Here is a 27,890-nt window from a genome sequence, read left to right as displayed (position 1 = left end):
TACGGTATATTTCCGAGGGTCAGTCGGTATATTTTATCGATAATTCCGCGGTCACACTGGAGGAAAAGGATAAAAAAACTGAACAAAAACGGATATATATATCACAAAATGGAAGTGTGTTAACGCAAATGTAAGTCGAAATCAGTCATCATTCAAAACTAGCCTAGCGAAATCTGTGATTCGATTCGATATTTGGTGCGATTCTTTTCTTTTCTTTCAATTGTGCTTTGTTTGTATGCCGTACGTTTGTGTTGGACAGCGTAAGTGTATGTGTGTAGTTGTGCGTCCGTGAGTGCGTGCGCATGTGTGAGCGCGAATGAGATAGCAATAAACTAGAAACAGCTGATCGATTGTTTCTCGCGTGCGTGTGTGTGATATTGGAGGGGGGGTCGCATGTGTGTGGGTGCATGCGTGTGTGGGTTGTGCGAAGGAGGGGGCCGGTGGGGGCGACAACACTCACCTGTAAGCTTTTCCCTAACAAAAATATCCCTTCATTTCTTTCTTTTTTGCAGTTGCGCTCGAGGCGCCTCACTAAGGCAACTCTCTCGCTTGTCTACTCTACCTACCCACCCCCCTCTCTAACTCACACTCTCGACGAGCAGCAGGAGCAGGAGCCGCAGCTTCAGTTTTGTACACTCCACACACCACACCATGCCCCCCTGAATGATGCACTGGCGGCCACTGGAGCGGCGGGCATAATCTATGCAGAGAACGGCACCAAGCATAAAACCATGACCAACTCATCCAAAGCAGATCTAATGACGGGAGGAGGCGGAGGCGGAGGTGGTGTCAGTGGTGGCGGCGCACTCTTTGGTGGCGCTGGTGTATCCCTGGCCAGCCTGCAGGGCCAGAAATGGACACAGGTGTTTGACATGGACAAAATGATCAAGCAGCTGCGCACAGCGGAGAAGGCGTATCTTAGGGGAGGCGTCGGCGGCGGCAAGGCCACGGGCACAGGCACAGGCACGGGCAGTGACCAGACCAAGCTTCATGTCCAGCGCCTCAATGCAGCGGACATGGCCTACTATGACATCGTGCCAAAGCTGGCCATCCGCGATCTGGTCGTGTGCAACACCTGCAATGGCAGCTACACGAAAGCGGGTTTCCAGAATCACATAGCACTGCAGCATCCGGCCATTTGGGAGGCCACATCGAACAAATTAAATCCGCTCACAACTGCCACAGGAGACAACAGCACAGCCACAAGCCAGCAAGAGACAGCAGCAGCTGCAGCGGCAGCGGGTGGTGACAATCTGGCTGGGGGCTCGCCCACGGAGACATTGTCCGCCTCCACACTGTCCAGCTGCTCGAACGGCTCGAGCAGCTCAGCATCCCAGCACACAGCAGCCAATGCGACGAGCAGCTCCTCGTCCTCGTCTTCGTCGCGTCACAAAAGCAGCAGCAGCAGCAAGAGTAGCAGTTCCTCCTCCAAAGGCAGCAGCGGGACCAGCAGCAGTCGTTCACGTTCGAAATCATCGAAGAATCGCCACCATTCATCGCCAGCACCTGCGCCAGAGTTGAAGGAGAAGACGAGCAGCTCCTCCTCCAAAAAGAGTAGCAGCAGCAGCAGCAGTGCCATAGCCGCGCCACCAGCAGCAGCAGCAGCGGCAGCTTCAGCTTCGGTGTCTGGCAGCATCAAAGAAGAGTTTGCACCGGCGCCCATAAGCGTGTTCTCCTCATCCTCGAATTCCTCCTGCTCCCTGCCACCCAGCGAGCTGGTTGCGGGCGTGGCTCTAAGCGTGAATTACTCTCCTGCCAATCATCAACAGGCTGGTGTTGCGGCGGACGCGGATAAGCAGCCCGAACTCCAGCCAAAGAAGAAGGTAGTGTGCTCCGTCTGTGTAAACGTTTTCTAATCAAATTCGTGTTTTAGCTGAAGGTATCCAGCGATCATCGAACAAAAGCGTCCAAGGATAAGCCAGTCGCCAGTCAGTACGAACAGCAGCAGGTGGGTTTGATGAGTGAACTCGATCAGGCAGTATCCTCCATAACCGGCCAAGTGGCGTCACAGGAGGCGTCGCAGCAGCAGCCAACCGAAGAGGAAGAACTGCCGCTGGCGAGCACAGCCGATGAGAATTCCATTTCCCTGACACTGGATGAAATGCTGGACAGCAAATTGATAAATGAGATTCTGAAAAACTTTGATGAAAGTGCGCTGGACACGTCCCAACAGCAGCAACAGCAGCAGCAGCAGCAACAACAGACAAATGGCACGCCACAGCATGCGGCACAAGCCACAAAAAGACTGCGCTATGATGATGTTGCTGCTGAAATGGGCGAGGAATACATCTACCAGCAGCAGCAGCAACAGTCGAACCAGCAGCAAGTCTATGGCGAGGATAACCAGAGTCAATTGACCACCATCGATGCCATGCAGCTGCAGCAGCTCATCTATCAGCAGCAGCTCCAGCTCGAGCAGGCAGAACGCCAAAAGCAGGAGCTGCCAGAGGAGCTGCAAGCAAGCGCCAATGGGCAGCAGCAGCAGCAACAACAGTTCAGTGTGTACAATGTGCAGTCGCTGACGGATGATGCGGAGGTGCAGCAGCAGCAGCAGCAACAGCAGCAGGATGTGCAGGTGCAGCAGCAGCAGCAACAGCTCGATGAGCATATGATACTGCCAAGTATTATATATGAGATTACAGACACGAATCAAGTGTCGGTGCTGGAGCAGCAAAAGGTCATAGCAGAGTTCCTCACACAAGCGGGCTATGAGAATGTCGATGTGAATGTGCTGCAAGCGGCCACAGGCGGAGGTACAGCAGCGGGACAGTCAGCAGCAGGCACCGCAGATGTCAGTCAATTCAATGATGATTTTAATGATTTTGATTTCACAAAACTGGAGACTGTTAGCGACACAACAACAACCAACACAACAACCACAACAAAGACTGTTAAACTGGAGGCCACCAACAGCCAGCCACAAAGCTTCATCAAGCAACAAACTTTGATTAATGCCAAATGCCACGAGGAGAGCTACTTCAATGTCATGCATTATTCAGGCCAACCCCGACCTCTGGCCATGAACACTTTCGGTTTGGTGAAGCTGCCCAACGGGCTGGGCGCCACTTTGCGCAAGAATCTGCTGACCACACGCAAGGCCAACAACAGTTTGTTGTCTCTCAATGGCAGCACTTTGGGCGTTGTTGGCCAACTGGCACGCCCACCACCGCCCGCGCCACATGCGAATAACTACACGGCGCTCAGCAATGGCTCGGCCACGGGTTTGTTGGTGAAAAATGCCGCAGCTGCCGCTGGCAAGACGATCTATGCACAGAAATCGAGTGTCATAGCGCAGGATCGACTGAGGTGCAACAAGCGAGCGTTGGTGCCGTCGCGACTGGAGGCGGGCAAGGGTTTGATGACAGCCAAGCGCCTGAATGAACTGCTGTTGGGCAAGGCTGTGAAAAAGGAGAAGCAAATGGACAACGAAGAGCCAGAGCAGCAGCAGCTGAAGGAGGAGTTGGAGCAGCAGCAGCAGCAGCCGGACCACAAGCTTACACACAGTTTCTATGAGAAGCGACGAAAGCTACTGGCCAAAAGTCAGCAGCAACAGCAGTCTCCCAAACGTCAGCCACAGCAGCAGCAGCTACAGCAACAGCAGCAGCCACAATACCTCCAGCAACAGCAGCAAGAGCAAGTGCTGCGGCAGCGTTCACCCAACTTTTCTCTTCCATTGCAAAACAATTCAAATGTTGGACAGAATTCGCAGCCGCTGCTTAAGAAGCAATTGCTGCGCACGCTGTCCGACAGCAGCAGCAACATACTGGCCATTGCCAACAACAGCGGCAACAGCAACACTCCTAATGCCAACAGCAATCCCTGGAAGAGCCAGAGCTCAACGCCCGGTGGCGGCAACACGCCCAGCAGCAGCGATCTGATGCGTGTTTTTGTCTGAGAAATACATATATACATAAATACACACATATATATATATGTGTAGCAGCGTCACGGCCACACTCTTCTGAAATCCCCCCCTAAGTCTAAATTATTTTTACACCATTTTTTTTAAATCAATTCAAATTTCATTTTTTAAAAGTGATAATTAGTTACCATTTAGTTTATATGATATGATTGTATGTAGTGCTCTGTTTAGAATTATGATTTAAGATTTATTTAAACATATTTCTCGTGGCTAAGCAAAATTAAGTGCTAAGTAAATTATGTATAACGCCTGTAACTTTATAAAAATACAAGAGCATGCCCTATGTTTCAAAACAAGCGCCACCCGTACCAGAGTGTTGGAAAGTGCATCAAATCGATGACCAGGACACATTCAATGGGCAACTTTGTTCCGCCACCACGAAATGAGCAACCTTCTGCTACCCTGGGCGAAGATGCTATTATAGAGTTGAGGCAAGGTTTGTCATCTTAGACCGACATCTATGCAAAAACTGGTCAGTCTCTGTGGTATCGCGATCTCAACCAAATTTTTTTTCAGATTTTAGTCTCCTACAGAGACCTAGAATAGGTATCGGGCGAAGATATATGTATATCCATGTCAATCTACGACAAATTCAATTTAAGGTTTTAAAGCAGCTTGGCAAAACAAAATTTTAATATTAATCAAAGAATAAAGGGTATACAAACGTCTACCAACAAAGTAAAACTGAAGCCAGGCTGACCAGCAACAATGATACACCTTTCATGACTTGGCCTTTTTAGTATAAAGCTTACTTTGCCAACAATCAAATTTAAAGATGTTTTGAAAGATAGCATGTTTTGTGGACAATTGATTCAGCAATCGGATAAAATTATAGTTTCAGTGCTAAGAGCCCTAACTAGCTGGTAATATTAAATAGAATAGCAAAATCGAGGAAAGTTATTTACGATTCCCCGTATATTTACAGTACATTTTGACAACGAGAAGGTATATTTCTGAGAGTATATTTTATCGATAAGTCTGCGTTCCTACTCCTGCTCCCACTTTGTTATGATTTTGTGATCCGTTTTTTTCTACAAAAATGCATCCGTCTGATGCGCTCGTGGTTCTCCTCCCTCTCCTGCTGAGCGGCCAATTGTCCAGCGTCCAGGGCACGCTGTCACCCAATGACAAGCCGAAAAGCAAACAGCAAAAAGAAGTGCTGCGTGGACCACAAGATGATGATGTCTTCGGCCTGGGTTTGGTGTCGCCGGAGCCCCTGGCCAAGGATATTCTAGCACATCACAGAGCCTACTACAAGGACACGGCAACCAGGCGATTCAATGGCACCACCTTAGGCTATGTGACGCCGGTAAGTGGGGGGAAAAGTAAAAGTTTGTGTGTGTCGTGTCTGTGCTTATGATTTCTGCATTATCTTTCGATTCAGTGGAATTCTCATGGCTATGATGTGGCCAAGATATTTGCCAAGAAGTTCGACATCATCTCTCCTGTATGGCTGCAAATTGTAAAGCAAGGAGATGCCTATGCGGTGGCTGGAATGCACGACATCGATGCGGGCTGGGTGAGCGATGTCCGGCGTAAGGGAAAGGTGCAACAACAGCAGCTGCAGCGCACAGTTAAAGGTAGTCCTGTATATAATCGCAACGTGCTGCCACTTACTAACAATTTTTCAGTATTCCCCCGATTTATATTCGATCATTTTACCGATCGTGACATAAAGCTGCTGCTCAGCGATGCCAAGGAGCGCACAAAAGTCAATGAGGCTCTGATTAAATGCTGCAAGGACAATCATTTCGATGGTCTTGTGCTGGAGGTATGGTCACAGCTGGCAGGACGCATTGACGATAAGATTCTGTTCAATTTGGTGCTGCAAATGGGTTTGTTTTTCCTCCATTTTCTCTTTGAAATTGAACCAAATTCTTGTGTCGATCTGCAGCCAAGGAGCTACAGAAGCAGCAGCTGCGTCTTATCCTGGTCATTCCACCATATCGTAAGGACACGGGCATTCTCTTTGGGGAAAAGCACATGGACACGCTGTACAAGCACATCTACGCCTTCTCCTTGATGACTTACGACTTCTCCAGCGTGCAGCGACCGGGCGCCAATGCGCCTTTGTATTTTGTTCGTCAGGCTGTGGAGACAATTGCCCCCAAGGGTTGTGCTGACATGGAGGCCAAGCGTTCGAAGATACTCCTGGGACTCAATATGTACGGCAATGACTACACACCCGATGGTGGCGGGCCCATCACCTTTTCGCAGTATTTGGACTTGGTGAAAAATGTGAAAAAACATTTGACCTACGATGAGCGGGATGTGGAGAATTTTTTCGAAATCAAGTGAGTAATTCGTTGGCACGTGTAAACCTCTGCAGAACAGCCTGTAATGTGTTCTTTTTAGAAACGAAAATGGTCGCCACATCGTTTTTTATCCCACTTTGTACTCCATCAATGAGCGTGTGAAGCTGGCCCAGGAATTGGGTGTCGGTATATCCATTTGGGAGCTGGGACAGGGCCTTAATTACTTTTATGATCTCTTTTAGATATGCATATTGCCAGCATTTACAAAATGCAATGCCATTCCAAATAAAATCTTTGCTACATTAGCTTAAAACATACCCTTGACACTTGTTTTTTTTTTTTTTGAATACCGCGCCTATTATGGTATTTTGCCAAGAACTGCATTACCGCATTTTACAACACTCAAGCACATGTGTAATCGGTCTGTGGGGACGAAAACTCAACAACAACAACACACTTTATCGAAATTAGTCGCTATTATTATTATATTTGTATTTATTTTAGTTAAATTCGCCGGTATTTGAACTAAATTTAGTGTGATAACAAACTAAAATGCGCTGGCTTTATGCCTGCTTCGTGATTATACTGTGTGCCCTCATATTCTGCGAATATGTGGCCGATTTTGTGGTTCTGCAAAAGTGCAAATGGCCAGAGATAAAGTGTAAGAAGTATGTGGATGATCCCCTGCGTGCCATGATCATAGCCGATCCCCATTTACTGGGCCCCCATCGCGGCCACTGGCTGGACCAGTTCTACAGGGAATGGCACATGACCAGAGCCTTCCAGGCGGCCTCACGCCTCTTCCAGCCGGACGTTGTTTTTGTGTTGGGCGATCTGTTCGATGAGGGCGATATGGTTAGCGATAAGCAATTCAAGGAATACGTCTGGAGGTATTTGCAAATGTTTCGCCTACCGCCTGGCATACCGCTAATTAGTGTTGTGGGCAACCATGACGTGGGCTTCCATTACAAGTAGGTAACAAATCTATTATTTATCGCATATTATGCACTAATTTAGCTGTTTCTATGTTGCAGAATGCATCCCTTCTTCATGTCACGCTTTCAGAATGATCTTAACTACTCGCTGGTGCACTTGTATACCATTAAACAGATTCATTTTGTGATTATCAACTCCATGGCCATGGAGGCCGATGGCTGCATGTTCTGCAATGAGGCAGAATCTGCTCTCAAAAATATTTCGCGCACTCTCCACTGCATGAAGTATCCCGAGGAGGCAGAGTGTGCACGCACACGTCGCCATCCGTACAGTCAGCCCATACTGCTGCAGCATTTTCCTACGTACCGCATCTCCGATACCATGTGCCAGGAGCACGATGCACCCTTCATTGAGGCCTATCGCGAGCGCTTTCATGTGCTTTCCAAAGAGTCCACGGACATGCTGGGTGAGCTGCTGAAGCCACGCCTGGCCTTTGCGGGGCACTCGCATCACTTTTGTCACAGCATCAATCGACTGGGCATCGATGAATTTACGGTCGCCTCTTTTAGCTGGCGGAATAAGATAAATCCTAGCTTTATGCTGGTGAGTAAACGCTAAGACAGATCTCATACGTGTAACCGGCTAATGTCTCTGCTCTTTTAGGCCACTTTAACACCCGATGACTATGTGGTTTCCAAGTGCAAAATGCTGCCACAGCAATTTGTTTATAATAGTTACATGTGTGCCGGCTTAATGTGTCTCCTGGTCATTGCCTGGCGGCTTATGAAATCCTTGCGCAGCAGCCGCTATCTGGACACAGATCAGCATCCAAAGCATCACTAGTTGTATTGTAATTATTAATTCCAAATTCATTCAGTCTTTCGGAGCAAAGTACAAGAGTCAATTGTCTCTTTTGTGATTTAATGCCTAATTGGGGCTTAGTTTTTAGTATTAGACATTTTTGTGAAAATTAACACAGACAGAAGACAATTTTCATATCAATCTAAACGCTCTCCCTCGCCCAACTGCTGCTGCTTTTGCTATTGAAAATCGCGTGTATTGGTGGTTGTGTTTATTGAATTTTATCACAGACATTATTATGCTTGTAAAGTCACACGGAATACGGTCTGCTGCAGCTCCATAAAATAGAACAAAAAATATGCCAAAAAAAAAAGGATAGAACGGAGAATAATGCTTAAAAAAAAATGAAACAGAAAGAGAACCATTCAATAAAGCTAAATTAATAATACAAATAATAATTACACTAAATGATTATGCATTTAGAATGTGGGAATACCCCTCCGACTCCATGCAGATTCATCGGTTCCTGTACTTCGGTTTGTACTAGATTATTTCTAAGGTAACTACAGACTAAACCAACAACAAAATTGTTTGGAATACAATGCTATGCCGCCTGATAAAGGGTTTCTATAATATTTGGCACTCATGTGCTGCTATTCAGGAGGTTCTTGTGCGCCTGCGCATGAAGATTGCGTCCCTCAAAGCATTCTTTTGGCAGGAATCTGCAAAGGGAAAATAGTATTTAAATAAATAATAATATTTTTCTTTCTATTTATAGCTACCTGTGAATCACTGGTGATATAACATCCGGATCTAGACTCTTTATATCTGTGGGTTTGGTCACCAGCGAGACGAGTGCACCCACCACTATCGCTGTGGCCACGCCAATGGGATTTATCCAGTGATAGGACAGTCGATACAACGGGAACACTTGCTCCTCATCCACCCAAATGTTCTCGGGCATTGTGACATTGCCCACACAACCCTCCACGGAAATGGGCAGCTTCTGGGAATTAAGTTCGCCCGCTGCAATAGTAAACTGTGTGCCAAAGGATATCCAACCAGCGAGCAGCGCACTGGCTATGCCACCCACAGCAGTGCCCACTGTGTTGGCCCAGGGCACGAGCATGCCGAGTGTAAACAGACCAAAGGTTGTGCCCGCTGCAATGGCCGTCATCGAGGTGCAAATGCTCAGAATTCCACTCAGCTGCTCGAGCACAAACACCAAGGAAAGTGCCACAAAGCCAAGGACTATGACGGTGGATTTGACCACAATGTTGGAGGCTCTTTCGCTGGGCTTCATCTTGAAGCAGCCACGCACAATGTCCTCCAGAATGACCAGCGATGTGGAGTTCAACACCACCGAAAGTGAGCTCAAAGCAGCGCCAAATATGCCAGCAATAAATAGTCCGGGCATGCCATAGATGTGACCTACACTCTGGACCACAAAGAGGGGCAACAGTTGATCGTCGTGCTAGAGAATGAGACACAAACAGATTAGAATTATATCTAAAAATTTCTCCACTTGTTTCCCTCACCGTTATCAAACCCGAACTCAATGGATCGCAGTCCTTGTACATCTCAAAGATCAGCAGACCCACATAGCAGCAAACAGAAACAAAGGCAGCAACTCCTATGGTGAAAATGGCCATAGACGCACGAGCCTTTTTCAGCGAAGGCAGCGACATGTAGCGCTGCACCATGGTCTGATTCACCGCATTGAAGGAGGTCCAATAGGAGAAGCCGCCAATGAGCACGCTCCAGATAGTGTGACGCACATACGGGGAGGGATCCGTGTTGGTAAAGATCAGACGTCCGCCCTTGGAGGCATCATCGAAGAGGGCATCCCAGCCATTGGCATAATAAGTGGCCAAAACAGCCACAGCCAGAACGGAGAGGAACATGACCAGCACCTGCCAGGCATCTGTGTGGACAACGGCCTTGATGCCGCCCTAAGGAAGGGAATTTAAGGTATTAGTAAGTGGAAATTTAAAGATAAATAAATTAATACATCTTACCACAAACGTATAGAAAACGCAAACAACTACGATTATCACCGCTATGACGTGGAGATTGATGCCGGAGACTATAAAGGTGAGAATGATCATTGATTAAAGGGGTACTTCGGAAAATGTTGATGATATTTCTTACCCTGATTTAGAGCCAAAGCTGGCACATACACAATAAAGGGCAAAAATAGTATCTGAAAGGGTTTAAATATTAAATAATAAATAATTCAAGGAGTCCGTGTGTACTGTACCTCATCCAAAATGAACATAAACGATGCTATGCTGCGTATCACCGAATGGAAACGCATCTCCAGGTACTGCAAAAGATAGGAGAAAATTATATTCAAATGGAGAGGAAAATAAGATAAAGCTATAATTTTTTGTATTATAGTACACATGAAATATTTTGTGATCATTTTGTAGCAAAGCTGAAGCAGAAATTGTGGGAATCTTATGAACAAAGTCATATACCAGACTCAAAACAAATTTCCCAAAAGGCTATGCAATTTTAATTTGTAAACATTTTGTTAGAATTTTGTGTGAGGAACTACAAGAGATTATTGTAGTTATTTTAGAAGTTATGACAGTCCTACACGTTAACAGAAATCGTGGGAATTTATATAAATAAAACTATAAACATAAATTGCAACGGTTTTGTGCAAAGAATAATTCAAAATTTCACATCGGAGTGAATTGTTTAAATCATTATAAAGATTACAATGTGTGTGCCAACCTGAATGGGTAAGGTGTACCATTATATTGTAGCTCTGTGATTGCCTGGCAATCAACGCGAACCATAAGCCAGTGGCCCGTGTTCAGTGCTCTTTTGACTGACATGCAAACCCAGTCACACAGAGAAATTACTGCCTAAAGAACAGTGAACATTCTTCACACATGGCTGGTTGTTGTTGTTGCTGTATCAGAACAGCTAAGGGACATAAAATAAACAATAGTGTTTCGGACAGTTGTCAAGTGGCAGCAACAGAAACTTTATAATTAATCATATCGTCGACCCATTGACGCAACAAGTGGCCGAGACCAAAGTCCAGATAGAAGCCTGGAACAATTAATTGAAATGCCATTTCCCCCCATTGACTGTGCATGCACAACAAATGTGGGAAACAGAACACAGAGAGAGTACGAGAGACACTGCCAACAAGTTATTTCTCTTTGCTTATCAGCCAAAAAACTTGAACCGTAAATCAAATTGTTTATATAAATATAGTACCTCATAGGAAGAGCCAACTTGTAGAGCAGAAAATACCGGTATATAGATATAGGATACAGCAATACCCTGCAGCACAATTGCGATGGCTATAAACCAATATTGCGTGCCATAATTGTAGATTTCCGATGTGGTGCCGAGTATCGTAACGCCAGATATATAGCTGGAAATAAAAATACAAAGATTAGATAGATCACAAAGTAAAGATAATCATAAAAGTGGTTCTCACCTGGCTATGAGACTCATGGCAACGGGGAATACTTTGAGATTCCTTGATCCCAGCAGATATTCGCTCATCTTTTCCGAACCAAAATCATGTTTCCTTCGCGCCACTGGCGTTGTCGTTGGCAATGTGGGTTCCGTCTCCTCCAGCTTCGGTTTACTCTTTCTGTAATGATTCATTCCAGGTTAGCCAATCGATGAGGATCTCTGGATCATTACTCACTTAATGCATCCAAAATATATGCCAGTGGTGGTGGAGAGCACAATCATGCCCAGAAATACAATATAGTCAATGGTGCCGAATCTGTAGCTATTCGCATTGTTCCTTTCCAACTGCAATAAAAGTTTTGTTATTTGATATGGTGAGTAGATTGCTGTTACAACTGCCATTTCGAGATTTGAAATCTTTTGCTTTATTTCTGCTGTGTGTACAGGTGCGCGAAATGGAGATAAAACTTTCCACACAAAAGATTAGACGATAGTTGAGGATCCAGAATTATAGTTTTAGGGGGGGCTTACAAGAGAGTAGGGTCGGCAGAATAAGTAATACTTTGTTGATACTTTGTGTTAAGTTTTTTTTTGAATATAGAGAAAGTTCTGGTGTGAGCATCACATTAATATAATTTAAAGGTTAAAGCTGAAGCATATTCCCAGACAGAAACGCAGCCTGAAGACCGAGGGGCTCTGCTGCATGTCGAACGAAACGTGAAATTTCAAATTTTTTACCCAAACATCTAACAACTTTTTCACAGACTTGTCTGCTTTTCTGCAATAATAATATCCATGTCATTATAATTTCAACGTTTCTGAGAAGATAAAATATATCCTATTATATAATTTCCTTTACTCTGTGCAACATGTAGTACGTGTATTAATATGCAGAAGTATTGATAGCTATCTTTGTTGTCAAGGTAGTCAAAAAAGGAAAAAGAAACAGAAATTGCAGTGCTTTATTTTCCTGTACTCAGAAAATCTCTTTTTTGGTTCGTAAACCCATATATACATAATTATCTGAACTTTTATGTGTATGATTACCCCCAATTGAAAACCTTATCACAGAATTATATTTGACTCATTCCTCAAAATCTTGTTAAGAATCTCCCGGTGTTAAGAACTTTAGTCCATAAATCCTAACATGTCTCTGCTTAATATTCCAGAATTCGTATCACGGCCATAATGGCCCACACACGGTTGGAGCCCAATCTCAGAGACTTTAACCTTTTACGCAATGCCTCCCCACAGCATTATCGCTTCTGGACTTTGTAACAGATGCCCTCGACTCTGTCTCTCTCGTCGCCGTCTCCGTCACTCTCTACCTTTTTGGCTGATAGACAACGGACAGACTGAAAGACAACAACACACACACACGGATTTTGTTTTGCATATTCCGAATTCAGATTTCATATTTCGGGCTTTGATTAAAGGTGTTGTGTGAGTGCGGGCGGGAGATGTGTACGTACCGCTTCCATGTTGCTTATACCGGTAACGGTAAGTGGTTGATGATGCACTGCTTTACGGGGAGCTTTGATGGAACTGGAACTGGAGCAAAAACGCCGCTACAGCAGCAACAGAATTGTGCGTCGCTTACGAATATCAACAACAAAAGCAATACACGATAAAGCACCAACACACAGCGTAAAGTGTGGCAGAAAAAAAGGGTCGTTCGGAATGTCTCTATTTTGGTAGGGTTTCGAAAACACACATTACAGCACTGCCACTAATAAATCACACAGAAATGGAACACACGACGAGGAAATTGAAAGTGAAATGAAAGTTCATACGGCACACATTCTATACGTTCGCGTTTTCGCTGATTCTCTGGAAGCCAGGCCGAAAATAAATGAAATATTCCACACACATTGAGAACAGAGCAGAGCAGAGCCAACGACAACTAAAACCCCACAAACCGAATCCAAACTGCACCCGCTTGCTGGTGGGGCTAGCTGTTAAATACAACAGCAAATATACAAGCAAAAGCTCTACCTACCTCTCTCCCACCCAACATACGAAGAGAGAGAGTGGGAGAGTGGTGGCTGAGAGAAAGCTTCATGTGGGTTTTGTAATCAGCTCTCTTTCTTGCTCTCTATTAATGGCCATGCAAGTCTGTTGGTCAGCCCGATCAGTGTATGATAACAGGCATTATTATTATGCTTAAGGGGTTTGTACGGGGGGGATTAAACGGATATGGGATGTGGTATAATCATTTACTTTCCTTTGTTTCAGTTGCCAGCAAAATCTTTGCAGTATGTGAGCTTTGCTTCGAGAGATTTTAACGCTGCGTAACGAAACGGTTTCACTTGTAAATAAAACTGTCCATTTCCTAGTTGTTGTAATAAAGCTTTCAGCTTACATTCTTGAAAGTTCTTTTTGGAGTGTCTCTCTCTGTAGCATCATATCATCATATTTTAAGCTCAGTTTGGTTTGAAGTTAGTTCTGAATTCGGGAAAAGGGCCCAAAGCATAAGAGATAAATAAATCATTTTAATTTTAATAATACTCGTATTATATTTTCTATTTTACTTTTGAGTTTTTATTTTCATTTAAATTAATTAAAGGAATTTTCTTATAATGTTTTCTATGAGTCTAATCGATAGCGCCCAGTCAGTGGGATTGAATAAATGGCGACTGATGCCCGTAGTATCTACTATTTCGAATGAGTAGCTGCGGGCAACCACAACAAACGATTGCACAATGGTCAATGGCAGACGTGTTGTTGCCATTTCCACCTCTGACCGACGTTTGTACAATTTCCATTGTTGCGGGCCAAATCTAATTGGATTAGGCGAAAAAAACCTCACGCCGCCCGGGCCAGCAGCAGTCACAAGGGGAACTCGCAGCGGGTCTGATGGCGTGGCGGAACCACAACTAGAGCTGGAAATCCCTTCAGGAATAGGATTACATATAGACAGAACCCCGTCATGAGCGAGCGCCACATAAAACCCATCTTCAAGCGAAGGACGAGCGCCTCCACGAAGAGCGTCAGCAGCGGCCCACCAATCATCGACTATGAGCGCATGGAGGGGGAGAATGGAGCCAAGGTTGTGCCTACAGCAGCTGTGGCTCCACCTCCACCACCACCACCAGTACCAACCACTGGCAAACTGATGCTTAAGTTGAGCTCCTCAAAGATTTCCCTGCGTAAGAATCCTCCGCAGGGACAGGGACAACGACAGCTGCTACAGACCCTGCCCATTGCCGAGGCAGTGCGTCGTAAGTCGGCGCCACAGCTGTTCACCTTTGCCATTGCACCCAAAGTGGAGGGCACCTTGGCGGACACGCCCACAGTGCCCAAACTGGAGCTGAGCAACTGCATCATTCGACGCTCCCGGACACTGGGATTGCCGGGGCCCGTTCAACCCACGCTAACGGAGATACCCCTGGAGGAGGCTCAAGTTCAGGACAGTGGGAGTGAGCAAAGCAGCAGCCTGGCTGGCGGGGGTGGTAGCTCGACCTCGCCAGAGTCGCTGCTGGACAACATCCTGAGCGGTGCCTCGTCCGTGTCCGTGCAGAGTAGCAGCAGCAGCAGCCAGGCCAGCAATGTGACGGTGGCACAGCCACAGATCAGAGCCAAGCCAGAGCAGCTGCAACCCAAGCGATTGCTGAGTCTCAAGGCCTCGCCCGAGCTGAGGGTGTCGCCACCCACGCCGGACACGGCACAGCCCAGGCATGAGATGCTCCCGCGATTGCTACTCCCATCCGTGGAGCGGCCACCCACACTGGAGATCTACAATGCACACAGTCCCATCATCAGAAGTCGCTCCAATTCGCCAGCCATCACGCCCTCACCCTCACCGAGCATTACGCTGAGACCTAGCACGCCGCCAGAGACAACTTTGATCACCTTCGGGGATGAGCTGAAGTGCGCCATCTGCATGGATGTCTACACGGATCCGCGGACCCTACACTGCCTGCACTCCTTTTGCCTGCAGTGTCTGGTCAATGAGAACTTCAAGGAGGAGGCCTGCGCCACGTGGGATCACTCACAGAGCGAGGTGCCCTCCAACTACAGTCTGCGCTCGGAGATGGGCGGCTCGAGTGCCGAACTGGCGACGGTTTCCCCTGCCCGACAGCGTGGTGCCAGCTTCAGTTTGCGACGCAAAAAGTCCATGGATCGTTTGGTGGTTCGGGTGAGTTTTTGGTCAGCAACTGCCAATGGCTCGACGATACTTAAAGTTCTCTCTTCTCTGCAGTCGAAGAGCGATGGCAAGCGTTCCACTAGTTCCTTTAGCACTCGCTTTACAGGCAGCTTTGTCAGCGACATTGCTCCACGCTGCATACGCTGCCATGTGTGTCAGTATCCCACGGATGTGCCACTGGGTGGAGTGCGTCTGCTGCCACAGAATTATTTGCTGGTGCGGCGCATCGAAGTGCTGCGACTGCAGGCGGGCGAAGATGTCATCTCGAGGGTTTGGTGTTCGCTCTGCAGCGATGAGATTAGCGTAAGGAAAAGGAATTTGTTCTGCCCTTCAGCTACTACTGACTCTTCGCTCTTCCAGGCCACTTATCACTGCATCAGTTGCACCCTCAATCTGTGCTCGCTGTGCAAGGAGGCCCACGAGCGGCAGCGTTCCACAGCCAATCATCGCATGAGAAGCATCCTGGAGCTCCGGCGCGCACGCAAGCAAAAGCAGCAGCAACTGGGCCTGGGAGACAGCAGCAAGCTGGTGCTCAAGTGTGGCCTCCACACTAACTTTGAGCTGAAAGCCTTCTGCGTGGTGTGTCGACAGTTGGCCTGCACGGACTGCCTGGTGCTGCTGCACAAGGGACATCGCCATGAGACCGTTGCGCGGGCCATTGGGCAGCAGGGTAAGTTGCTCCGGGAAGCCACCGATCAGACGCGTCCGCTGTGTCAGTATGCTGAGCATTCCATCGAAAGATTAAATGATATAGCCAGAGGCATCAATGCCAGATGCGATGACATACACAGCCAGGTGGAGCGGCATATGCAGGGCTACTTCGAGGCAGTGGAAGTGCATCGGAGAACGCTGCTGCAGCAAATAAGTCGCGCCAGGGAGTCCAAGGTGGAGATAATACTCAAGCAGCAATTGGATTTGGGTAGGAATTTGCATACAAAAACTCATGCCAGTGGCTCTAATCAGGTTTATCCTCTAGAAAAACGCACGCAGGAGGCCTTGGATGCTGTGCGCTTCAGCCAGGAGCTGTCCGAAATCGGTGCCGATGCAGAGATACTCAGCTTTGTGGGCATTCTCCTTAAGCGTTTCGAGTTCTGTCAGCAATTCAAGCCCCCGGTGGATCCCAAGATCTCCGACTCGCTGCACTTTCTACCCAAAATACGGGCACCAGCCACCAAGGATCAGCGGGATATACCCCTCTATGGCATCATTACCATGCAAGTGGTGGAGCCATCGTTGTGCACCCTCGAGTGGGAGGGCTTTTCCCAGCTGCGACTCCACAGGAAGGCCGATCTAATGCTGCACTCGCGGGATGCGGATGGCGTTTCCCTCTGCCATGGTGGCCTGCAGATCAACTGTATGATCAAGTACAAGGACTCCACGTCCAAGTTTCTGCCCATCGATGTGGCGGACAATCGTGATGGCACCTACAACATCTCCTTCACGCCCGACTCTCAGGGCACTTTGATCCTAACGATCACCATCAATGAGCGGCCCATCAAGAGCAGTCCCTTCACGTTCCAGGCCAGGCAGGTGCGTCCACACACTGGAATCTATCACTGTTGCTCCTTTTGCTCGGGCAAGGGCAGCCGCAGTGTCAAGTGCAGCTGTGAGGGACGCATGCCGGGCTACAGTGGCTGTGGGCACGGCCACGTGGGGCATCCGGGACGCCGTCATTGGTCCTGCTGTGGCAATGTGCTAGAGAACTCGGAATGTAATGTGGCCAACAAGCTGCTGAATGCTTAATTTTTCGATGTACAAAAATGTTTCCAAAAGCGAACGGGCACATTGGGTACAAATTAACACTTTGATTAGCAAAATATTCAAGAAGAACACTTAAAATATAAACAATAGATAGATACATTTATTTATTTATTGCACCCCAAGTCGATTCAGTATTGCCCTGTCCGTGTCCTGTCCCTGTACTGTTTTCAATTCAAAAATTTCGTCATATTTTTTCTCACTCTACATCAGGGCTCGTTCACGGTGACGGTCCAGGCTCTTCCGCAGCGCTGCCGCTCACATCCACGTGTATTACAGTTATTCGCACTAATACCAATGCATTGCAAAATTCCGTTTAGCTGCAAACGCTAAAATGGCGCGTGCCCAGCCCCTCCCTACATGGAAACAAAATAAATAAAAAGTAAAAAGTCGGCTTGCATATGGTCATCACATGACAAAATTCGACCCTAAGGCAGTTCAGGATCCACACACACAGTAGATTAATTTTTCGAGATTTTCTAGAACATTCCCATTTTATTTATTTAAAGGTCATGTAAATACATGTTATTCGGTTTTCGTAGGGGAAAAAAAATATTGTTTGGGATAAACGGAAAACGGGCGTGTCCTTGAATTTAAACTACGATCTATAATATATTTTACGTTTTTTATTTAAGATTATTTACTGTTTTGCCTCGGCTAACACTCTACCACTACTAATCCTCGTTGTCCGAGTACCAAGAGAGGCGCTCCTCATAGAAGGCAATCACCATAGCGGGTATTTTTACGTTAGCTATCGAGGATGGCACCATCTCAGCCTGGTCGACACCTTTGAACTGAATCAGGAATGTGAGGCGGCCATTGTTGTCAGAGGCGCCAAGAATTTTTTCAGCCTCCTGGCCGCGATCAAAACCTGTGGTTGTCGAACTATTCGAGTCGTTGCTAGAGTCCGGTTCGTGCTCTGCGCGCTTTAATTTTCCATTGGTAGCTGCCAGGAAAACAACAAATTACATCAAAAATTCCATTACAATTTGTGGTGACTCACCCGAAGGCTCCTCCGGTTTGCGCTTGCTGGCTGGCACACCGGTGCCAGTGGAGCTACGGCCCGTCTCCTTCACTTTGGCGCTGCTGCCGGGGCGGTCCTTTTTGGCGCCACCGCCGGACTTTTCCTGTTGAAACGGACAACCACCACGAAAGCCATTTTAGAGTCTGCGAAAGCAACTGTACCACGCTACGCAACCCGTACATACCTCATCCTTGCGACTCAGCTCGTACTGCTGTATAAGATCCTGGCAATCGAGATTACTCTCGGGCTCCCAAGTATTTTCAGTTTCGGCATAGCCCTTCCATTTCAGAAAGTACTCCACCTTCGAAAAAAAAATGTCGCTGTAGACAAGTTGTGCCACTAACATCTAAGGGGGGAATGGATAGGGTAGAGGGGGCCATCTGTGGCGGCAACTCACTTTTCCTTTGCGGACACGGCGATCCAAAATCTTCTCAACGGCATACTCCTCCTCCTCCTCCACCTCCTCTTCGGACTGAGTGCTCTCGGCGTCCTCGGGATTATCAGGCTTCTTACCCATTTTGCTTTACTTTATTCAAACTGTTCTTTAGTGGGGAAAAAAATGTGAGAGACAGGCACGCACACACACACAAGCACGCCAGTGCAAAAATGCGGGCGCACAAAAAAAAAAAGGAAAAAAACACTTTTAGCGACGAATTGTTTAGATTTCACTGATTGCTACACTCACCACTTGGATGCGACGATTTAATAAAGAGTAAGTTGCTAGTTTGGTGTTTTGATTAGTGAAACAACGCAGACGTCGGGCAAACGATTCTGGAGAAAAAAAGTGCGCCTTACGAAGTGACGCCGGTCCTGCGATGCGTTTAACAACACTGATGTGCAGTGTCGCCAATATTGTTAGATAAACTGGTAGATACAAAAATACTAAACTAAGGCTTTGTAGGTGATTTTTTTATACGGTATTCAAAGAGTTTAGGGCTGTACAAACTTCGCGTAGCAGCTGGAGTAAGTTTAAAGGTGTTACGAGTTTGTTTGTTCTCTTCCACGCACACACTGCCTCTTTAGACTGATTTTAATTCGACTCAGCTGTGGCAATACTGGTGATTTTGTACAGTTTCGCCACACTAGTCTATACCCAGCGGTGCTTACCAACACTAATGTCAAACTAGCGCGAATTTTCACGCATCGGAATCTAGAACTTTTTCTATTGAAAATCTGTGAATAAAAGAAATTAATTATGCCGAAAATAAAGAAGAAGCAACATTCCTCATCGTCCGGCAGTGACAGCGGCCCCGATGACGTATGTTCACCACTAATCTATTCATAAATGTACTATAGTTTTGTTTGCCACAACACAGCGCAACCAGCCGGCAAGCAAGAAAGCGAAGGAATCTGTAGCTCCAGCGGCCCCGGCCAAGAAGCCTGCCTCTGGTGGTGGCGGCGATGGTGAGGCCACCACCTGGACGCTGGAGAGAATGCGTCAGGTACGCATCAACGAGTTCCGTGGCCGCAAAATGGTCGACATCCGTGAGTTCTATGAAAAGAACGGTGAAACGCTGCCGGGAAAAAAAGGGATCTGCCTGTCGATACTGCAGTGGAAGAAACTGCTTGAACACGCCGACGAAATCACAAAAGCAGTCGAAAACTAATCTCCTCGTACGTGCGTACCCGCCAAAATGTTAGCTGAGTCATAGCAGATAGAGTTTTGTTTAACTAACGTTAAAGTACATACATTTATTTTGTAACTACAAAGAAATACAAATAAAAGATATCTTAGACATAGCAATAACCATTAGAATAACCATTGGAAAGACATCGCACACAGCACTCACTAAAAGTAAACTGCCAGCAGAACTATAATGGTGACGAAGATGGCAAACGGCAGCCACGTCTTGAGTATGCCCCAGATGCTGGTGTAGCGGCCGCAGACAAAGAGCCACATACTGAGGATGATCATGTTCCAGCTGCTGCTGTTCTTGTAGCGCATATTGTTGAGGGCCGTTGCCACATGCGAGTGGCAATTGTCGCAGAAAATGTTGTGTATTCTCGTGCCATACAGAACGGAGGCCTTCGACACGGCCTCGTCCCAGGCATTGGTGCCGCCCTGGGCGTATTTCGGATGCAGGCGCAGGTAGCGAGTTGGATTTCCAAACGCCATCTGGTCTTCGGAAACAAAGTAGGCGCCAGCAAAGTCGCGTATCACACCGTTGGAGGTGCAAATGCCCATGTGACCGATCATGGGAAATATCCAAGTCAACACTGGAATGGGCGTCCACACGATGCAGTAGGGAAAGCGATTATCATCCTTGTTGACGGGCGGCAAACGTTCTGCTACCCCACCCATGGATACGGTTATGTCCTCTGACGGCTGCCTCTGGTGCTCGTGATTTGTGGGGCTGGACTCTGACTCTGACGGCGACGGCATTATTACAACTAAAGTATGAACAACAAACCACCAAATACAGTCACTCACTAATTAGTTTGAGGCCGGAATGCTACTATATTGATCGAAATTTCCCGATTGTGAGTAAACTTTTATGATAAGATGAAAGGAAAGCACACACACACACGCATGCGAATTGTGTTCGTGTGTTAATTATTGTACAAACAAAACACGCACACACTGATACTTTGACAGTGCTGGAAAGTGTTACACAGCGAACAGCTGTGCTTCAGTGGGTCGTGAGGGGTGTTTTGGTGTTTCTGGTTGGGCAACTTGTAATCAAAATTAAAAGATCTTAGCAATGACACAGGTGTTTATCAATGGCGCAAGAGACGAGCTCAATGTGCAAGAGCATGATAGCTTGGGTAAGATTGCAGCAATCATTGCCAGGCACTCACTAAATGGTTTCTCTTCCAGATCCATCGGTGCAGGAGCTCATCCGAGCAGCAGCGGAGGCCAGGAAGCAGGCATACTGTCCGTACAGCAACTTTGCTGTAGGTGCTGCTCTGCGCACCAGCGACGGCTCCATATACACGGGCTGCAACATAGAAAACGGCGCCTACGCAGCCAGCATTTGTGCCGAACGCACAGCTGCCGTCAAGGCCATTAGGTGAGGTTAAATTTATGTCAATGGAGCATTGGAACGACGCGAACTATGTTATCTCTCGTTTGTTTACAGCGAGGGCAAGCGCGACTTTGTGGCCTGTGCTGTGGTGGCCCAACAGGACAATGGCTTCACCACACCCTGCGGCGTCTGCCGCCAGTTTCTGTCGGAGTTCGTTAATGGCAAGGACATCCCTTTGTATGCGGCCCAGCCAAGCAATCTGCCGCTGCGTGTCCTCTGCACCAGTGTGCTCCAACTGCTGCCCAATGGTTTCCGCTTTCTCAATGGCAAATAGGGGACAGGCAACAGGGATGGGCTGAACAGATAGACAGAGCCAGAGACATCGTCGGTTTTTAGTGCAATATTTTTATGTGTAATTTCCAAATTGTTATGTGTGTAAACCCACCCCAACCCTTTTGTTGATTGAACATCGCATCTGTTTGTTGTTTTCACTATTCCGAGCGAGCGATCGATCGATCGATGGCGCTCCGGCGGCTCTTATCAAGCGTTTCGCTCTCCCTCTCTCGGAGACTCTCACTTCTGTGCTGGCAAAAGTGTTTATTTTTGCCACCACCACAAGAACAACAGAACGCACAGCAGCTATCAAACGTATCCATTGCAAACGTTGGTCGCCAGCGTCACCACAAACCGTCCATTTGCCAGCGGACATTCGAAGGAGAAACACGGAACCGCGCGCACCCACAGCTTGCTATAAATAAAACAACGAACAGCCAGCCTCCAAAAAATATTAAACAATATCAGAATCATGTCGCACCTGATGAAGAACTTTGCCCGCCCAGAGAAAGCCGAAGAGGTGGTCACATATGGCAGCCTTGGTAAGAACTTCCCTTCCTCCCTTGTGGTTCATTTTCAGTGACACTTTTGGCTTGCAGATCCCGCCGTGCAAGAGCTACTGCTGGCCGCCTCTGCAGTGCGTCAGCGTGCCTATGCGCCTTACAGCGGGTTCAAGGTGGGTGCAGCCTTCCGCTCCACTCTGACCAAGCAAATCTTCACCGGTTGCAATGTGGAGAATGCTGCATTTACGCCCTGCTCTTGCGCCGAGCGCACAGCCCTCACGAAGGCCGTCAGCGAGGGTGCCACAGAGTTCTCGGTGGGCGCTGTTCTGGCCTACGAACCGGATGTCTTTACCACACCCTGTGGCGTTTGTCGGCAGTTCATCAGGGAGTTTGCCACCAGCGACATACCCATCTACATAGCCCAAGCCATCGATGAGAGGATTGCGAATAAAGAGGAACCCCTGCGCAGCGATGACCCCGTGCTGTGCACATCAATTTTCAATCTGTTGCCGAGCAGTTTTCGCACCTATAGGAAGTAGTTGTCGTTGTAGTGGTAGTGAACCTGCGGAGTGCTACAAACCTGCCCCCCCTAATCAAATTTAATCTAAATATTTACAATCTTATCACTTGAAATAAAGAAAATTACACTATTTAACACGAAATTTGGAGTGTTGGAACAGAATGGAATAACAACTTAAAGATAATACCACGAGTGGGTCATATATTTGTTGATTAAACTGGTAAAAACATTAAAAACAATAGATTATAAACGTAATAAATTAATCCAAAAAGTGCATAGAGATAAACCGAAAGAAAAACAGAGCTTAATCTAGGGGAATACCCCAATAAAAATATTACTAATAGCATTAATAAAATAGTCCAAAAAGTGCATGGAAACTCCCAGAAATGCATCTAAAAACTTAACTAAATCCAGGGGAATATCCCAAGAAAAATATTTATTTAATAGCCTTAATAAAGTAATCCAAAAACAAAGCAAAATATGGTCAAAGAAAAATATTTAAGGGCCTTAAGAAAATAATTCAAAAAGTGCATTGAAATGCCTAGAAAACAAAGCCAAATCTAGGGGGGTAACCGGTAAAAAAAACCACATTTAATAACCTTAAGAAAATAATCAACAAATTCCATAGAAACTACTAGAAAATAAACAAAACACTAAATCCAGGGGAAACCCCGCTTTACAGGGCTTCGCAATCAAAGCAAACTGCTGCTGGCCCCTTTCCCTTGTCTATCATTTGATACTTTCAAAACACCTTCCCAGTATTCCCTTTTAGGCTTTCACAGTAAATAAAAATCAAAGTAAATTTTAAATTAAATAAAAATCATGTCCGATAAACGCCAATTGCTGAAGAAATACATGAGATGTCTGGACGAGATGAAGAACGAGCTGAAGCGGCGACAACTCAAGAAGACGCTCAAGACCCACATGAAGACATTGCATGAATTGGAATGCGAAATAAACCAACGAGAGGGCAAGCAGGCAACGCTGAGACAACGTGGACGTGTGTGTGATTCAAGGAATTTGCCACATCCACAGATGTTGGAGGAGTACACCACACAATTCTGTCGATTGTGTGAGTAAAAAGCAGATCAGGAAACCCTCTAGATGAGTTACTTTAATGCCTCAACACAGCTGAGGAGGCCAGGGAGCTGCTGGAGTCAGCGCTGGCCGCACGCAGGGATGCCTATGTGCCGTACAGCAAGTTCCCGGTGGGCGCTGCCTTTCGTTCCAAGTGCGGCTACGTCTATGCCGGCTGTAACATTGAGAATGTGGCCTTTACGCCGGGCTGCTGTGCCGAACGCACGGCCCTGGCCAAGGGTGTGAGCGAGGGACAAATGATGTTCACGGGTGGCGCTGTGGTGGCCTATCATCCCAAGGGTTTCACCATGCCATGCGGCGTGTGTCGTCAGTTTATGCGAGAGTTTGCCTGCAGGGATTTTCCCATCTACATAGCCAAGGCACCCGCACCGGAGCTGGCTGACAGAATACCCGCCATTGAGGACGAGGATGAGGTGCTGGTCACCTCTGTGTATCGCCTGTTGCCACACAGCTTCAGCACATTCGAATAAAGCGAAAACTTTAATCTTGAACATGAATTTAAAGACTCGGCAGCTTAAACATACTTCACCACGGGCTCACCCGAGCCGTAGATGGCATTTTCGCTCTTCTTGGCAAAGGGTGTGATGGCCTCGTACACCAGCAGCGGCTTCACCTCCACATTGAACTCCATGGAGCGGCATTGCGGATCGGTGTAGTTTTCGCGCACTTCTGTGCTCATGCCCGCATGTGGCACCGATTTGGTTGTGTTCTGGAACTCGCAGCGTCGCTTGGGACAGTCCTTGGCCGGGTAGTCATCGCACATTGTGGCATCCGGATAGCGTGCGACCTTCTGCGAGGGTTTACACTGTTCCGACCAGTTCCAGAATGTCACATTATCGTGTGCAGCAATGCCACCCAACAGCTCATTGGGTGGATAGCGAACGTAAGCGAGATTGTAGGTGGTTGCCGAGGGATCTGTGTACTTGCTAAAGCCAATCTTGGAGCGATCGATAATCAGCTTGGTGGCCTCCACAGGCGTTGGCATGGCATTGCGTATGGGTGCCACATCCACTGGCAATGTTTTCTCCACAAAAGTATCCTGCGTCACGCTGCTAATGGGTTTTATTTTGCGTTTAATAAAACGCAAGTGTCCCTGCTCGAAGGGCTTCATGTACTGCGACTTCATGTTGAGCGAGGGATTGCGTAGGATATTCGGATCACCAAACTAAAAGGGAGATAAAGAGAGATAAGTTAGGGGTATAGTGGAGCCGCTGCAAACTCACCTGCCACTCATAGTTGGCTCCATATTCAGTAGCCTGTTTGTCATGCAACAGCGGATCCCGCACATAATTGTTGCTGCTGCAGATCTTCGCATTGAGCTTGTTGCCCATACGCAGATCTGTGATGTGGCGATGTCCGCGATAAGTGGAGGTGCGCATATCCGGCACATTGGTGCTCAGCGGCTGCTTATAATCGTAACAACCAAAATCATCCATGGCTAAGAAAGGGAACTACAAAAACTAAAACTAAATATAGCGTGGAAAACAATTTGGAGTGTTCTTTTTTGCTGTTGCTGTTGGCTGTGTCCAAGCAACCGATTTCGAGCTACAAACAAATAATATAAACAATCTGTTGACAGGCAACAAACAGACGAGCCGCTTGGGTTTTGTTTCTGTACAATAATAATTCACGTTTTATAATTCAGTTTTTCAATGCGGGTTTAAAATACAATAGATAATATATATGTATGTGGCTGTACTTTATAGAGAGAGGAATGCTCGTTAGACAAATATAAAAGCGCTCTGTTTAACAAAACAAATTGAATATTTGTTAATACAAAATACAAATAAAAGTGGCGCCACGGGTGCTCCTCGCTGTCCCCGTATAATAATAAACTGTTTGCTTAGCAATTAAACAATTGATTTACTTCAACTTCTGGTGTGTGGGGGTGCGAATGACTCTTAGCCTCAGGCAATCTCCTTGATGGAAATCAACGATTGACGCAGATATTCATATTGGGTTTTGGCATGCTTAATCTCCAGTTCAGAGAGTTCCACGAGACTGCAAATGAGAGTGGGTTATAATGGTAAATTTAAGAATAAACTCGAATTCATTTACCTCTTTTTGATGGCCGCCACACGACGATTGCGAAAGCCAATCAACTCTTCCTTGCCGCAGGCAGACATCGATTCAAACTTCTCACATGCCTCCGCCTGTGCAGTTTCAGCCTAAATGTTGGACAAATCAAACGAATTAGTTGCAAGTTGAACAGTTTGGGCTACAACAAGACATGCTAGCTATATGGGTGCTAATAAGAGTGCAAGGACATGCAGCGTTTAATGTGGGGGGGTACGGACACGCACATCTACTGTTTAATTTTTTGTATAAAAACGTTGTAAAATGCCAAATACCTCTTGCACCTCCAGAGGCTGCAGAACGACACAATAAACCACAATACAGAGACACGCACAAAGAGTGGACAGAGGAGGAGAAGGGGCAGACAGCAGAGGCAGAGAGGCGTGGAGTCAGAGCAGAATGTGTCAAATATTGTGGAAGGTAAAATACAATTTTTGGTTTAGTGAAGCGTGTGAAATAATTTGCAACAAAACCCGCTGCCAGCCCGCCCCAAAAATGCTTACCGCATGCACATCCTTGTTCTTGGAGCGTGCCTTTTCCAGATTGCGATTAGCCGTCTCGTAGGCGGCCAGGCAGCGCAGACGTCGTATAAGCAGCGCCTTGGCCGCATCACTGTCCCGCTGATAGTAGCGCAAAGTGTCGCCCAGCTTCAGATCTTGATCGCTGGCCACACGGGTTTCCAGATTCTAAAATAAACGTGGAGGGATTACATGGGGAAACCTTAACGTTGTAGAGATCAAGTACACACCTTCACGCGCTCAAATATCTCCGCTGTCTTGGCCACAAATGTCTCCACATTGCCCTTCTCCGTGGTGGACAATTGGGTGAGCGCATTCGAGATTTTCTGATGCGAATCGCCCACTTCCTTGTGGCGCTGTGTCATTTTCTCAGTGCGTAGCGCAGCCTCACGCAAGTGACCGTGGTATTCGGTGAGGAATTGCAACTCGTTCTCAAAAAAGTCATTCACATCGCGCACTGTGGCGCTCAGCAGTATCTCATCTGTGGTCTTGCCCAGCGACTTGACAAAGCCACCAAAGATGGCCATCTTCTTGCGCGGCTTGGCGCACAGATCCTGATCGTATTCGAGAAAGACTTTCAAGTGCTGGTCCACACGAAAGACGGGATGACTGGCCAGGCGACGCAGAAACACCTCATGCATGGCCACAGTTTTCTTAAATGTTGCCAAGTATTCGCTGAAGTGAGGATAATTACAAGAATGAGTCAAATTTTAATGGGAAAATTGTTGCTTAAACTTACGCCTCTAGTTCGGACTTCATTTTCTTAAACTCCTCTTTGGTCATGTTGCCCTCACCCTCGCCCAGGCGCTGCAGCTTCTCACGAGAGGCATCAAAGTCCGGACGTGGTGGACACGGTGGAATCTGTAATGCTCTCAATTAGTCTTTTGTTCGGGGTTTTGTGTGCTGCACTCACAATGTAACCCGCATAGTCTTCGTTCTCCTCGATGCGATCGTGCAGCCACACAAACTCCTCATGCTGTCGCACCACATTGTTGTCCTTTTTCGCGAATCCTGGCAGCGTCGTACGCGTATGCACCGTGAACTTTACCTTCTCCTTCTCGCTCAGCGCATCGGAGATCTCCACATGCAGCGCATTCTCACCCAAAGCGGCGGGTGTCACTGGCGCCGATGAGGAGCTGTCCGGCGATGTGGCCGAACCGCTGCCATTTGTTGCTGTTCCTGTTGCTGGCTCCACCGGTGGTCCTGCCAGTGGATTTGTGGGCGAGGCTATCTCCAGAGTTGCCCCATTGTTGGTCGAGGAGGGACTGTTTAGTATATTTGACTCATCCGTGCCGTCCTACAAAGTGCAATGAACATTAAATACACACACTCCAATTACATACGCCCATATTTTTGTTGATAAGCAATTGCTTTGTGTGCGTGTGAGGCGTCATTTGAATTTTGATTCAGTATGGAACCAGCTTGCATCGCTTTATGTTTTTGGATTAACACGTTGCACATCTTGCTGGGAGCGGGAACTTACCATCATTTTGGAAATGTGAAGAATAACAATTAATTTGGGGGGGCTAAAAAACAATTATTATTTATAAATTAATCGGTTGCAGTGTGACGGTAGCATTAAAAGTTTG

At 46.9% G+C, this 27,890-nt stretch overlaps 13 protein-coding genes across 22 annotated transcripts; 8 read left to right on the top strand and 5 right to left on the bottom strand.

Moving 5' to 3' along the window:
- Positions 1-32: 32 nt before the first annotated feature.
- LOC117902784 (uncharacterized protein DDB_G0271670) lies at positions 33-4,213 on the top strand. Of its 5 annotated transcripts, none has more exons than XM_034814390.1 (4): positions 33-130; positions 513-1,823; positions 1,874-1,948; positions 3,467-4,213. In XM_034814390.1, the coding sequence occupies exons 2-4, from the start codon at positions 732-734 to the stop codon at positions 3,893-3,895; spliced, it is 1,596 nt and encodes a 531-aa protein (XP_034670281.1). In that variant the 5' UTR covers positions 33-130; positions 513-731; the 3' UTR covers positions 3,896-4,213. The 5 variants fall into 5 exon arrangements, with proteins under 5 accessions (XP_034670281.1, XP_034670279.1, XP_034670280.1 ...); XM_034814388.1 differs by having other exon boundaries at positions 2,183-4,211; XM_034814389.1 differs by having other exon boundaries at positions 1,874-2,193; positions 2,539-4,211.
- Positions 4,214-4,905: 692 nt separating this feature from the next.
- On the top strand, positions 4,906-6,485 carry LOC117902794 (chitinase domain-containing protein 1). The gene is made up of 5 exons (XM_034814412.1): positions 4,906-5,231; positions 5,307-5,502; positions 5,554-5,757; positions 5,817-6,216; positions 6,278-6,485. The coding sequence occupies exons 1-5, from the start codon at positions 4,962-4,964 to the stop codon at positions 6,417-6,419; spliced, it is 1,212 nt and encodes a 403-aa protein (XP_034670303.1). The 5' UTR covers positions 4,906-4,961; the 3' UTR covers positions 6,420-6,485.
- Positions 5,244-24,204, top strand: LOC117902808 (cytidine deaminase). 2 transcript variants are annotated; one of them, XM_034814431.1, is made up of 4 exons: positions 5,244-5,257; positions 20,276-20,283; positions 23,408-23,681; positions 23,741-24,204. In XM_034814431.1, the coding sequence occupies exons 3-4, from the start codon at positions 23,432-23,434 to the stop codon at positions 24,175-24,177; spliced, it is 687 nt and encodes a 228-aa protein (XP_034670322.1). In that variant the 5' UTR covers positions 5,244-5,257; positions 20,276-20,283; positions 23,408-23,431; the 3' UTR covers positions 24,178-24,204. The 2 variants fall into 2 exon arrangements, with proteins under 2 accessions (XP_034670322.1, XP_034670321.1); XM_034814430.1 differs by lacking the exons at positions 5,244-5,257; positions 20,276-20,283 and having other exon boundaries at positions 23,361-23,681.
- Positions 6,644-8,296, top strand: LOC117902797 (metallophosphoesterase 1 homolog). The gene is made up of 3 exons (XM_034814415.1): positions 6,644-7,148; positions 7,212-7,716; positions 7,777-8,296. The coding sequence occupies exons 1-3, from the start codon at positions 6,730-6,732 to the stop codon at positions 7,954-7,956; spliced, it is 1,104 nt and encodes a 367-aa protein (XP_034670306.1). The 5' UTR covers positions 6,644-6,729; the 3' UTR covers positions 7,957-8,296.
- On the bottom strand, positions 8,171-13,297 carry LOC117902791 (sodium-coupled monocarboxylate transporter 2). Its single transcript, XM_034814406.1, has 10 exons — positions 12,831-13,297; positions 11,594-11,703; positions 11,378-11,536; positions 11,152-11,311; positions 10,175-10,240; positions 10,066-10,117; positions 9,933-10,000; positions 9,453-9,866; positions 8,697-9,388; positions 8,171-8,636 (listed from the first exon to the last, which is right to left on the bottom strand). The coding sequence occupies exons 1-10, from the start codon at positions 12,837-12,839 to the stop codon at positions 8,558-8,560; spliced, it is 1,809 nt and encodes a 602-aa protein (XP_034670297.1). The 5' UTR covers positions 12,840-13,297; the 3' UTR covers positions 8,171-8,557.
- On the top strand, positions 14,039-17,390 carry LOC117902785 (tripartite motif-containing protein 45). The gene is made up of 4 exons (XM_034814391.1): positions 14,039-15,496; positions 15,560-15,808; positions 15,866-16,424; positions 16,482-17,390. The coding sequence occupies exons 1-4, from the start codon at positions 14,288-14,290 to the stop codon at positions 17,246-17,248; spliced, it is 2,784 nt and encodes a 927-aa protein (XP_034670282.1). The 5' UTR covers positions 14,039-14,287; the 3' UTR covers positions 17,249-17,390.
- LOC117902810 (heterochromatin protein 1) lies at positions 17,875-19,124 on the bottom strand. Of its 2 annotated transcripts, none has more exons than XM_034814433.1 (5): positions 18,973-19,124; positions 18,685-18,829; positions 18,472-18,588; positions 18,267-18,390; positions 17,875-18,209 (listed from the first exon to the last, which is right to left on the bottom strand). In XM_034814433.1, exons 2-5 carry the CDS (start codon positions 18,802-18,804, stop codon positions 17,938-17,940), a joined length of 633 nt encoding a protein of 210 aa, XP_034670324.1. In that variant the 5' UTR covers positions 18,805-18,829; positions 18,973-19,124; the 3' UTR covers positions 17,875-17,937. The 2 variants fall into 2 exon arrangements, with proteins under 2 accessions (XP_034670324.1, XP_034670325.1); XM_034814434.1 differs by having other exon boundaries at positions 18,685-18,824; positions 18,973-19,111.
- Positions 19,385-19,969, top strand: LOC117902818 (RNA polymerase II transcriptional coactivator). Its single transcript, XM_034814444.1, has 2 exons — positions 19,385-19,545; positions 19,604-19,969. The coding sequence occupies exons 1-2, from the start codon at positions 19,483-19,485 to the stop codon at positions 19,892-19,894; spliced, it is 354 nt and encodes a 117-aa protein (XP_034670335.1). The 5' UTR covers positions 19,385-19,482; the 3' UTR covers positions 19,895-19,969.
- On the bottom strand, positions 19,960-20,850 carry LOC117902811 (transmembrane protein 222). 3 transcript variants are annotated; one of them, XM_034814436.1, is made up of 2 exons: positions 20,719-20,850; positions 19,960-20,654 (listed from the first exon to the last, which is right to left on the bottom strand). In XM_034814436.1, exon 2 carries the CDS (start codon positions 20,587-20,589, stop codon positions 20,077-20,079), a length of 513 nt encoding a protein of 170 aa, XP_034670327.1. In that variant the 5' UTR covers positions 20,590-20,654; positions 20,719-20,850; the 3' UTR covers positions 19,960-20,076. The 3 variants fall into 3 exon arrangements, with proteins under 3 accessions (XP_034670327.1, XP_034670328.1, XP_034670326.1); XM_034814437.1 differs by having other exon boundaries at positions 19,960-20,648; positions 20,715-20,829; XM_034814435.1 differs by having other exon boundaries at positions 19,960-20,833.
- LOC117902817 (cytidine deaminase) lies at positions 20,894-21,727 on the top strand. Its single transcript, XM_034814443.1, has 3 exons — positions 20,894-21,053; positions 21,106-21,298; positions 21,368-21,727. Exons 1-3 carry the CDS (start codon positions 20,990-20,992, stop codon positions 21,585-21,587), a joined length of 477 nt encoding a protein of 158 aa, XP_034670334.1. The 5' UTR covers positions 20,894-20,989; the 3' UTR covers positions 21,588-21,727.
- On the top strand, positions 21,761-22,696 carry LOC117902816 (cytidine deaminase). The gene is made up of 2 exons (XM_034814442.1): positions 21,761-22,128; positions 22,186-22,696. The coding sequence occupies exons 1-2, from the start codon at positions 22,059-22,061 to the stop codon at positions 22,626-22,628; spliced, it is 513 nt and encodes a 170-aa protein (XP_034670333.1). The 5' UTR covers positions 21,761-22,058; the 3' UTR covers positions 22,629-22,696.
- Positions 24,169-25,228, bottom strand: LOC117902806. The gene is made up of 2 exons (XM_034814427.1): positions 24,931-25,228; positions 24,169-24,872 (listed from the first exon to the last, which is right to left on the bottom strand). Exons 1-2 carry the CDS (start codon positions 25,141-25,143, stop codon positions 24,222-24,224), a joined length of 864 nt encoding a protein of 287 aa, XP_034670318.1. The 5' UTR covers positions 25,144-25,228; the 3' UTR covers positions 24,169-24,221.
- Positions 25,229-25,387: 159 nt separating this feature from the next.
- Positions 25,388-27,889, bottom strand: LOC117902792 (sorting nexin-32). 2 transcript variants are annotated; one of them, XM_034814408.1, is made up of 8 exons: positions 27,785-27,889; positions 27,215-27,598; positions 27,041-27,162; positions 26,532-26,976; positions 26,287-26,469; positions 26,059-26,076; positions 25,766-25,875; positions 25,388-25,708 (listed from the first exon to the last, which is right to left on the bottom strand). In XM_034814408.1, the coding sequence occupies exons 1-8, from the start codon at positions 27,788-27,790 to the stop codon at positions 25,615-25,617; spliced, it is 1,362 nt and encodes a 453-aa protein (XP_034670299.1). In that variant the 5' UTR covers positions 27,791-27,889; the 3' UTR covers positions 25,388-25,614. The 2 variants fall into 2 exon arrangements, with proteins under 2 accessions (XP_034670299.1, XP_034670300.1); XM_034814409.1 differs by lacking the exon at positions 26,059-26,076.
- Position 27,890: the final 1 nt, after the last annotated feature.

Source organism: Drosophila subobscura, chromosome U (assembly GCF_008121235.1).
Source record: "Drosophila subobscura isolate 14011-0131.10 chromosome U, UCBerk_Dsub_1.0, whole genome shotgun sequence".
Classification (NCBI taxonomy): domain Eukaryota; kingdom Metazoa; phylum Arthropoda; class Insecta; order Diptera; family Drosophilidae; genus Drosophila; species Drosophila subobscura.
Note: the sequence above shows the minus strand (reverse complement) of the source record. Positions and strands in the feature narration are given on the sequence as shown.